At 38.0% G+C, this 12,057-nt stretch overlaps 1 protein-coding gene across 2 annotated transcripts in view; it reads left to right on the top strand.

Annotated features, from left to right (window-relative positions):
- Positions 1–445: 445 nt before the first annotated feature.
- LOC105926179 (regulator of microtubule dynamics protein 2) overlaps positions 446–12,057 on the top strand; it is a 46,444-nt gene continuing 34,832 nt past the window's right edge. The window contains exons 1-2 of one of the 2 annotated variants that reach the window (XM_036126723.1): positions 446–509; positions 4,644–5,082. In XM_036126723.1, coding sequence (XP_035982616.1) covers positions 4,667–5,082 — 416 coding nt within the window. In that variant the 5' untranslated portion in view covers positions 446–509; positions 4,644–4,666. Of the gene's footprint in view, positions 510–2,576; positions 2,645–4,643; positions 5,083–12,057 lie in introns of those variants that run through there. The other variant, XM_036126721.1, reaches the window with a different exon arrangement.

Below are 12,057 nucleotides of genomic sequence, written 5' to 3'. Positions count from 1 at the left end.
TGAAAGCCCCAATTTTGAGGCCATGAGAATATCGTTAGTGACTTTCACTGGAACTGTTTCAGTGTTATGATGAGCTCTGACTGAAACTCTTCAAACAGGTCATTACTGTAGAAATGTTCACATGCTTGATAAGCGATTTTTTTTAATTATTAGTTTGCAGTAAATATTTGTTTTAAATATTTTACTGTAAATATAATTTTTTTTTTTTTACACATTTTGTCAGGAATACCAATGATTATTAGGGTTTCTGTATTTATTTGCATAATTGGTTTCCAAAAATAATTAAAGTCAACGTAAAAAAAAAAACACACCTCTCAAATCGCACTCAATCAAGCGTCTGAACTCTCCCCTTCATCAGATGGCACTCAAATCAAGCTGAGCAAGGTCAGCTCAGTGCTCTGGCTACAGGTCCAAGGTTGATGAATGTGTGTAGCAACATTTCAAACACAGTGCACATTGAGCTAAAACTAACTGCAGGGACACAGTCGAGGGAAAGGCTTACTGGAGAGGTGAGTCTTTAAGCTTTGTTTTAAAGAATTAAAGTCGGAACTATTATATAGCATCATAAAAGAATGCATGTACTTAGACCAAATTTTCAATGTGAGGAAGGCAATACAATCATAAAAGTTAAAGGTTTTTCTGACTCGTTTAAGCTCCTGCAGTTGCTGTTGTGATGAACTTTGATCACCTGCTGGTCTTTTATTAGCCGCTCACGTGTGAGGAACATGAATCGCTGCAATGCATGGAAAGATAATATAAGCAACAGACAAGGTAATGCAGATATTGTTTATGACCTAATCACCTCTGAAACACAAAAACAGTTCAGACTAAAATATCTAAGTTAAACCTGTTTTTCAAAGTATGTTGTACAAGGGGGGAGCTCCAAAGAATAAGCTGCAACAAGTATTCAGGCATTGAAAGGAATCATAGGACACAGAAACTGACATGGAAAAAAAACAGATTACGTTCAAAGAAGTGAAAACAAAATAAAAGTGTATGAAATGGGTCCCCATTTTCTATGTAGGTGGTAATTCAAGTTTCATGTCCAATGGTCAGGGCTCTTGTTGTAAAATACCTCAAAGTCCTCCTGATAGTAATACAAACTTAGCTTTAGTAAGATATAGAAAAAACATAACCCACATTAACAAACGATTTACCTTTGGATATGCTGTTATAGTCATTATGTTTAGTTAAGCATTTTAAATTAAATGCTTACTTTTAAGCATACCGTATGGTACCGTATGGGAAAACAAATATGGAGAGCTGATTCATTCAGAATTACATAATTAAATACATGCTGTTAATAATAAATGATAATGAATATTTCATCAATTAAATAAATGTCCACAAGAAATAAAACAAAATATATAATTAAAGAATTCTTAGCTTGGTAATTATTTATTTACTTACTTCCAGATCTATCTATCTATCTATCTATCTATCTATCTATCTATCTATCTATCTATCTATCTATCTATCTATCTATTTGGGACTTATTGTTTTAAGTCTGTTGTTATTCCAGGCTCTTATCTTGAAAAAAGTAAATAAATAAATAATGAATAAATAGATATATAAAGAAATAAATATTGAATTAAATAAAAATAAATGCATTTTCAAATAAATAATAAATGAATAAATCCATCCATCCATCCATTTTCCAAACCGCTTAGTCCCTCATGGGGTCGCGGGGGTTGCTGGTGCCTATCTCCAGCGTTCACTGGGCGAGAGGCGGGGTACACCCTGGACAGGTCTAAATAAATAAATGTTGAAGTAAATAAATAAATTACAGAAGTATCTATATTTTATGTTGTATGTCATGGGAAAGTGTATTTATTTGATGGAATATTTGTTAATCATCTGTTATTAATAGTATTTATTTATTTATTTAATTTTGAATGAAAGGGCTCTCAATAATGAAAAGCCACATAACCTGAAAAGAATACCATCTGGATTGGTAATTTTAATTTGTAAGATTTGTCAAATAAGTGTATTTTATTTGTAATTGACATTACTTGCTAGTTTCATTTCACCTGATGTCATTTGTAATTAATTAATTATTTTTATTTTTATTCCACTAATTAATTCACTAGGATTTTATTGTGAACTTAATTATCATATTTTATATATTTCCCTTTTATGTCTATTTCAAGCATTTTTAATTTTTTTTACATTTTATTTTATGTAAGTTCTCCCTAAGTTTTTAATACATTCGGTTTATTGCTTTCTTCTCTTATATATTACCTCTAAATATTTAATTCCCTTTTGTTTGAGTTTACAATAAATTTAATTCATTCATTATGTTTTCCCCTTTGGTTTATTTTTAACTTAATTTGTCTTACTGGTATTTCTCTCGGTTTTATGTTAATGTATTATTTACATTGATTCAGTTTTAATTCATTGTTTTTTTTAAGTATCCTTTATTTAATATTATTGACTTTTAAATTTTTTAAAACATGATTTTGTACTTAATTTATTTAATGTTGTTTGCCAACAATAAAAAAAAAATCACAAAAAAAGTCGAAGAATTTAGTCAACATCATGCTCGGAACTATCTATTGTGACAGCTATTTCCTTACGGAATGTTTTCACCGTTGCACCCGTGAGCTGTCAAGTCAACAGAAGTATCCCCGACCTCACCTGTGAGGTAAGCTACCTCTGGGTGGAAACATTGTTTTTGTTAAAGCTGCTGGTTGTGAGCGAATGCGTCTTTATTGAGTTTGACTTGGAGCAAACCGGTTGTTTCCGGTTTAAACCGGTTGGGTTTAGCTACAAGCTGTGTGTCAATGCTAGGTTTGACTTTGGTGCTGCTAATTAACGCACCTAGCTTGTTCTGACGCCGCTAAAGACTCCATGCAGTGAGTGCGCGGAGATTAAAGCAGATGTCAGACGCAGTTTGGTGTGTTTGTTTATAAGTTTGACAGCTCTTGTTCCAGCGGAAGCTAACACCCCGCGCTTCATGTTTACCTGCTGATCCAATTATCTCTGCTAATTGGCCAGGCCAAATGACACTGTAAACTGGGGATTACTAAATTCATACAGCACGACATCGGTTCTCTTTCGAGTCATTTTAAGCAACGAGTGCCGGAATTAACGTTAAAATCAACCTTAAGAATCCAGATTTTATTATACGGAGGAGGAGGTCACCAGAGTTGCGGGGCTCTGATAGTGATTCCAAACAGTGTCTGGTTTAAAAATGCAGTAGATAATTAAAAAAAGTGTCCACAGTCTTGTTAAAATGGCAGGACATGTAAGAAATATTAATAATCTAGCTATCATGATCATTTTAAAACACATATTTTACCATCAATGTGAGGTTTCATCCCTACATGTCACTTAAAATCAAACAAATACATTAGGCTTGAAGATGTAAGATCTGTATGCACAATAACACGTTGCTGAGATGTCTTTTCATTCAATTTCAGGATTCAGTGTTTTTTTATATATAAAGGTTTGATGATATGGCCAAAAGTTATATTTCAATATATTTCTTAATTTCAGTCAGTACCATATCGACATAAACAAAATAAAAGCCTCAGAAAGACTGCAAAGAATGCCCACAGCAGATGCCTGTATAAACTTATGATGATTATTTTACCATGTTTATATAATATATCCAATGATAAAAAAATGAAACTCTGAATTACATAAAACCCGGAATGTCAGTCAATGACAAATGCTGTAATCATAGACTATGAAATATCACTGTTATTAAATAGTTATATCACAATATATCTTGATATATTGGGGAGAAATTTATATATATATATATCCTGTTATGATCCATGATTATATATGATAAACAGCATCAAACGCATGCAGAGAGATGGCCGATGCATATAAGCAGGAAAAAGGGAGGACGGCTATTAAGACTAGATGCTTTCTAGATGCTTTTTTCTAGTGGTTTTACACAATGAGCTGAGAACAGGCTTCGCTTCACTTGTGTAACTTTAAACTAACTAAAAAAAAGTTGTTTATCTTTTCCATTTTCACATGATGCCATACTATGTTGTTATAGGGCTGGACGATAATTCAGTAATAATATTTATCGATCAACAGACGTATATTAATGAGAGAAGTTTTTCTCCCTTTTTCATTCTAGCCATGTAGGTTAATATTACAGTCATTAAATACTCCCAACCAATCACAACGCAGACCCAGGAACGCTCCGCTCCCTTCAAAGAGTTCAGAGAGCACGCGTTTTTTCTTTTCTTTTTTTAAAAACTTGCAGTTTTGGTAAGAAGTTTGTTGAATAAAGGGCTGAGTTTGAATTCAGTAAATATGTCACTAAGCAACAGCATAAAATAGCCAGGCCTGTACTTAAAATAAATGTTTTGAATTAGTTGATGATTATCGATATTGATCAATATAATTTCTGTTTTATCGATATGCTTTTTTTCCATATCATCCAGCCCTATGTTGTTAATATTATTTCCAATTTTGGAAATTGTGACCACGTGTGGAGTTCGATCCATTTTTGTTCTGTTTTTATCTTCCTACATCTAATGATGTTCTGCTCATAGCTGGTTGAACAAAACAAGACTTTATCTGTTGCCTTTACCGTCTCTGTAGTTTTGACGTGCTTAAAGCAAAGCTGTTTTAATGTTAGTAACGAGTTGTGTGCTGTTGTCGGCTCTGTTTTCTAGGTGTTCTCCGCGGGTCGGAAAGGATGGCTCAGACGGACAGCAAGGTGCTGATCCTGGGAGCTCTGGCCGGAGTGGCCGGCATCGGCCTGGCTGTGGTGTGTTATCGCAGCTTAAGGTCCAAGCGAAGAGCGTCCTGCCCCGGGTTCTTCCAAAACCGCGCCGATGAACCGGGATCGGCCCTCGCGGTGGTGGACGGTCCCGGACTCACCAGGGGTCAGGCGGAGGTGCTGGAGCGCCTGGAGGCCCTGATCCAGTGTGTGTCCGAGCTGAAAGAAGAGATGAAGGCGCTGAAGACCGCTCTGCCAGCGCCGCCGCACCCGGTCAGGGAGGAACGGGCCGGCGCTCAGCACAGGACCACCGTGACGAGGAGGAAACGGGCCGCCGCCAGCGCCACCCGGCGCGAGGGACAGAGCTCCGAGGACGCAGAGAGCGAGGGAGGGTGAGTTTGTCTGCTGGCAAATGATTAGGTTACCAAAGAAAAACTCAGGGTATAATAATTTAGACTTTAGACAGCTTTATTTGTCATTTTGTATGCACAAAGTGCGTACAGAACGATATTTCGTTTGCATACAGCTTGAAAAATCACAGTAAATTGCACTAAATTTCAAGATAAAGATGCAGCAGTGATTTATGTAAACAATTGAAATGTAAACAATATAAACCAATGTAACTATGTAAACAATGCAGGGGAAATAGACAGTGTGCTATTCACGGTATCCAGGAGAGTATTATTAGAACAGTGTAATATACAAATGTGGTACAGAGTCCATTTAGTGGCTTCAGCAGTGTAAATGCAAATGTGTAAATGTGCAGTTATGCGAGTGTGGTGCAGTGTCCATTTTGGGTTAGAGCAGTTCGCAGTCCAATCCTCAGAAGGTCTTAAAATTTAAATCTTCTGAATGTCAGATAAGCAGGAATCTGCTAAAAGTGCGTCCGGATTTAGGAGCAGTGTATAAAACAAGGTACGCCCTTACAGCTTTAATAAAATAAGAATAATTAGAAATAAAGTGAATCTTCTATCAAGTATTTTGTTTTGCTCATATAAAAATAAACTGGTCCGTACCAGGTTCTAAATTACTTAAATATAAACTAAAATGGACACAAAAAAAAAGCTCAACTGAGACCACATTGTCCATATTTATTAAACAAAGATGGAGCACAAACTAAGTGCACCGCGTTATTCAGCTTGTGTCTGTCTGTGGTGTTTCTCTGTCTGACTCCATCATCAATAACGTCGTCATGGAGGAATGTCGCCTCTCTTCCAGCGTTGTTTCAGCTTATTGAGGTTTGCAGACCATCGGTTTTGGCGTTTCTCTGTTTAGGTCCCACCTCACCTTTACCATAAGGCGGATGTCTGGGCTTTGACTGGGCCGATGTAACACGTCGCCTCGGCCGTTCTGCTGCAGGTTCGCTGACCCGTTGACGGCCCAGTTGGAGCCGAGCTCAGGCCGGCTCACTGTCGACTCAACGCCTGTAAGGTGCCTAGGGCTTGTTGCTGCAAAACGGGTCGGTGTTTGTTTCTCCAGAGACGGTGCTTTCCGTTAAGACCTCTCATTTCTTTAGAACATATTGTTGCTGAATATGACCGGACTTCTCCTTTTAAATTATCAATACACGGTTTGGTCATATAATTTCAACAGATTTTACAGCTTTTTAATAAAAAAGTAAAACTCTTTGGATGCAAGCAGTGAGACTGTCTCATGATGTCTATGTGAGAATTTTTGCCTTCTTTTATCTCCACTTTTTTTTAATCAGTATGGGAAGTGGATGGATCATGGTCCCTGCCTGTGGAACCGGTTTGTTCGATTCCTATTTCAGATTAGCCTCCGGCTCAACACAGTTCTGCCTTAGGTGGCGCTAAGGGATGACAGACTAATCAAGCTGCTTCTTCGTCCATGAAGCGGCGCCTTGAATAGAGTAAACAATAGATGGGTTTGTTTTTAAGGCGACTGCCTGTTAAAAACAAAGACCTGCTGTAAAATGACAGAGATTAATCCAAGGTCTAAAGGCGGGATTCTGCGTTTCTCTTGTGCCTGACACTGGATACAGTGAAAACTCTATATTGGATACAAGAAAAGTTGCATGATTTCTCACAAACAATAGGTATATATTTTGTAATGATATAAATAGACAACGTTGGCAATCAGTTTATAAGATAAAGCGTGCAGGATGCCAAACAAGACATGAGAAACTAGGAGCAGCCCTTTCTGTTTGGCATGCAATGAGCCTTGGATCAGATCCAGATAATTACTGCCCAGCCCTGTGTGCGGGGAAGGAAGGTTAACCAGATGCCTTTGACAAGCACATTTTTTCATGACCTTAATAAGCATAAAATAGGTCAAATAGATATTGTCAATAGACGGTAACGTGTAGGGCTGCAAAGTATGTTGCAATATGTCGTCACTGCAATATTCACATAGCAAAGCAGTGGTTGGAGAGCAACAACTGTTGGCTAATACGTTGTGCTTTGTTCCAAGTGCTTTGAACATGCATTTTAAATGGTAATGTAATATTTAGCCAGTAGGATGAGTCTAATGACAGCAGAGCTTTACACCGGATACAAATGACACCGCCAGACTGCTAACGTTCCCAGCGTCCCAGATGAGAAAGAGAGGAAAGAAGAAATGGGAGTGTCTCACACCTGATGATGATGATGATTGATGATGTTGTATCAATTCAAATTTCAAGAATCAATGTTATTCCGATTCTTAAGATTTGGAATCGATTCTTTTCGATTCAATTCGATCCGATCTCAAATTGGATTGCTGGCGTTAAAACCAATTTTTAGCTGTTACCTGAATTTCATAACTGTGTAGTTATGCAATATATTGATGGTAGTAAAGTAATGGTAGCTGATGGTGGCTGTAAGGACCAAACCCTCTTCCTGAAAAACCGAACCAGATCCAGGGTAGAAAACAGAGACACCAGAGACGTCTACAGCTGCTATTTCTACTCAGTTCAATTCAAAAACACTTTATTAAACCGAAAAGGAAACTAAATTTGGACTCTAACCTGGTGCATTATTGAAAATATGACATTAGAAGTTCACCTCCTGGACTGGAGCGTGAAGACTCCTGTGATGGATGCTGCGTCCATGACTCCGACCACTAGGTGGAGCTTGGTGCTTTGTTTTTGTCCTGCTGAGGTCTCAGAGCAGAAGAAGAGCTAATAAACAGACTAACACGTTGTTAAGCTAAAGTCGGCTCTGCGCAGACTCTGAGCCGCACAGACTCTCCGGGGATCGGAGACCTTTTACCTTCATAGTCGAGCGTACCGGTTTCCTACATTTCTTGTGTCAAATTCCTACAATTCCCACACTTTTTCTCTACGGAAGGAAGCGGGGGGAAGGAATGGTTTAATATTTAATTAGCTGAGCACGTAGAGACGTTTCTTTTTCAGCGGGCACCCATCGCACATCTGTCAGTGCTCACAGAGAGGGACTGTGATGCCGCGCATCGTGGAGAAGCTCTGTGTCACATATTCACAAATTGAGCTCATTTGAGCTTCACAGTGAAATTTCTTTTTATCAGTCTTTGATTAAATGAATCGATTTTTTTTTTTTTTGGAATTTATGAGAATCAATTCATAATTGGAAAAAAATCATTTAAAACAGCCGTAGTCAGCTCAGTATTTACCAATGTTATCGCAGGATTTTCCTGATATCATACAGCCCTAGGAATATATCAAGCTATCAATTAGGATTTCACGATATATCGGCTTTAACATCGGTATCGGTGGTTAAATCATTTTTTAACGTATCGGTCCGATGCGCAAAACTGGGCCGATATCAACAATAGATGTGTGTTTCTGTCTAGTTGCCCTTTGTGACCATATTTGAGGAGGGGTCATGCAGTTTTTGGTTTTGTTGGCCATGTGACAGTAATGCATCACAACCAGGATTGTTTTTAAATGAAGTGGAGATACGTTGTCAGCAGTGTGGTCGTTTTTCACGGTGTCAAAAGAAGACGTAAGAAAACGTTGTGAAAGTCTAGACCATAAATATGGTCTAGAATAAATATCAAAATTAATATTGGATCGTTATTGGCCCAACTTTTCATATCGGTGCATCCCTATAATCAATGAAAATGAATTTTATTGGCTGGTCATCTTGTCCTAATTTGATATGATGTTTGGCATGTGCATATAAACATATGTCATTAATTTTGGTCACAACCTCGGTGTGTTGCATGGCGTTGTGAACTCTTTGAAATATGAGAAGCTTTTAAATGAAAATCCGGTGGTACCTCTCAGAAAGGTGAAAACGGGTCTTCATCGGACCTTATTAGCTGGATAATGCGGCCAAACCAATGCAAAAACTGTTTTCAGACACTAAATAATTCTTCTTCAGTGGCTTTTGCAGCCTAAATTCAACGGGCTGAGCTTAAAAGAAGAGATCCGTCTCTCTTTACGCTCTAATCTTGTGTCGTTTTATTAGCAGACTGAGCTCTAAAGGTTTTTATAAAGTGCTAACAGCAAAGCTTTCAGGTTGTTTTGTTTTTTTACACAGTATAGTTGCTGATAATTGCACAGAGCGTGCTGTCTTTGTGATATATAAACACCTTTCAGCACCGTTTAAATCACTTCCCCCCCGGTTAATGTTGCGTAACCTGATTGAAGCCGGGCGTCTCCCAAAACCTGGATGCAGACTCGGATGGTTTCAGGTCATGTGCGTTTATCGGAAGAAGGGAGCGAGACAGTCAGTAGGTGCGCTACCTTTCACACTGCATGAAAGGCTTTTGGTCAGCCGGCCTGTAATTACGTTACCATCAGCCGTGCCATTGGCTTGGAGAGCAAATGGAGCCCACTGGCAGATGTTGGTCCTCTGGTTTTTGTTAAGAGCCGGCGGCCACATCGCATACTCTTAATTACAGTTCAGGTTACTCTGCTATAAAAGAAATCAGAAAACGTACACACCTCTCGTAATTAGAGAGCCCTCCCTGCCGCTGTGTTATTTGTATGAACAGTGTAGGTGTGTGTGGAGTGATGAAAGTCCTGCACCCAAGGGAGTATGTACTGTTCCCCTACAGCGGCTAATTAAGATCTCTAATCCTTGCATACTTCTGGGGAGCTCTTTGTGTCGACTCAGCTGGCTGACAAGGGAAATATCTCAACGCCATAACCCAGCAGGAGGCGAGGCTCTAAAGTTTGGTTAAAAAGTTGGTGGAAAACCAGCAGATTAGCAGGATTCTTGTGTTTCTGCTGTTTGGTTTGGATTGCAAATTTGTAAATGGAGCAGGTTAAGTTTTATTTGGAGTCGACACGCTGTTATGGCACCCTGCAGAAGTCTAAGTAACCCATGAACCTTTCACAGTTTGTCATATTACATTAACAAACCTCAATATGTGTGTTAAACTAACACAATGCGGTGCATAATTAGGAAGTCAAGGAGAAAAGGATGGGTTTCTGAAATGTTTTACAAATAAAAATGTTAAAAGTGGCACACAAATATATTTGTTTCCCCTGAGTTTGTTAAAAATAAACACCTTTTTGGTGCACGTTTTCTGCAATAAGGCGATACCAGCTTTGCACACCGAGAAACTGATTTTGCACATTTTTAATTCAATTCAATTCAGTTCAATTTTATTTATATAGCGCCAATTCATGAAACATGTCATCTTAAGGCACTTTACAAAGTCAAGTTCAATCATATTATACATATTATTGTTGCAAAATAGCACAAACTGTCAGATTAAATGGAAAACTGTAATTGAACATTCACTTTTCAGTTTGATTTAGGTCTTTTATCAGCTAATTAGAAAAAGAAGCATAAGCTTTGATATAACTAATTCACCTGCAGCTCTGGCTGCATGTTTGTAACTATTGTTCTGTTGGAAAGTTAACATCTGCCCTTGTAGCGATGGCTGGTATGAACTTAAAACGATATTGTGTTGAATCAACTTCCATAATGATTAATATGAGAATACAAAGTATTTAAAATGTACACCTTTATGGACATGCATCTGTCACTGCGTGTACTTTTCTAAAAATTAAGTTTATTTACACAATCCTATAGACTCCTTTCAGTGCGCTACTTATTTACGTTTTGTGGCAGTATCTCTAAAAAAAAGTAATTGCACTAATTCATCATTTTAGATGGATTGATTATATTAGATGCTTCCATGGAGGAAAAAAAAACAATTAAGATTTTCCCACTTAATGTTAAACAATGTGATGAATTCTCCATCATTGACTCTGAGTAGTTTGCCTGTTCCTGTTGAAGGAAAGCATCCGTCCAACTTGATGCTGCCACCACCACGTTTCACCTTGGGAATGTTATGTTAGTTTTCCTCCACACACAGCATTTTGATAATAATTTAAAGCCCCAATTAATAGTTGTCTTGTCAACAAAAGGTCCCCCCTTAGCTATGGATTTCTGCAGCACAAAAAAATAACATTTATCGTCATTACAATATCACACAATGCAAGTCTATTCAATAAATGCACGGTTAAAATAAACATTCATTGATTCTGTTTACTAATTCAATTCTGAAGGTAATTGGTTGCAATGGATTTTAAATAGGAGCATCAGAAAAGTGGGCAACACAAATAAATGCCACACTTTTCAGACTTTTTTTCTGTGTTGGTCTGCCTTTAAAATCATCTCCTTGACATCTCGATGATTGATTAAAGTTGGTGGTTCTGAGAAGGTCTCAGATAACTTAATTAGTTATTTTACTTAGTTTTGTAAAATGTTGGTCGCTACAAGTGAAGTTTACAAGAAAGGGGGGAAACTTAATTTCATGTAATTGATCTTCTCTGTCCTGGCAGCAGATTACCAACAGGGGGCGGTAGTGAAGTAGGAACAGTGGACTGAACTGTGGTGGAACATGATGGATGTGCATGAACGGTTGAAAGCAAGACTTTATTACACTGTGGGAGTGATAAATTATGCAAGCTTAATGGTTTTTTTTGGTGCTTTTTTTTTTCTCCTTGTTCTTTGGAAAGATATTTGAATTGTTATTGTATAATTTGACTTTGTTCTGCATGTGTACATAGATCTTTCACCTGTGACCAGCGTTGGCAAGACAGTTTAAGCCCAACCGCAGGGTCACAACGCAGATCTGCAAAACTGTAATTTGTAGCCGTTTATTCAACCCCCCCTCCCCGTGTGTCACACTGACTCTGAGTTACCGCTCTGCACGTAAGGAGACCCATCAATCATGCTGCCTGTGAGCCAAGCTGTCAGAAGCCTCATTTGAAGGCGTCTTGTAGGAACTTGTAATTCCTTAAACAGTTCCAGGTGAGTTTATTTGGATCACGTCGCTGTAGCTTAAGGACAGTACCACCTCTCTTTTTTTTTTTTCTCTCTCTCTCTTCCAAAAAAATTGCATTTCTGACACTGGATAGTTGTTGATTTAAGCAGATGTTAAGTAGCGTTTTATTTGTGCGCAGGGCAAGCCTGTTCAGCACGCAG

Source organism: Fundulus heteroclitus, chromosome 22 (assembly GCF_011125445.2).
Source record: "Fundulus heteroclitus isolate FHET01 chromosome 22, MU-UCD_Fhet_4.1, whole genome shotgun sequence".
Lineage (NCBI taxonomy): Eukaryota > Metazoa > Chordata > Actinopteri > Cyprinodontiformes > Fundulidae > Fundulus > Fundulus heteroclitus.
Note: the sequence above shows the minus strand (reverse complement) of the source record. Positions and strands in the feature narration are given on the sequence as shown.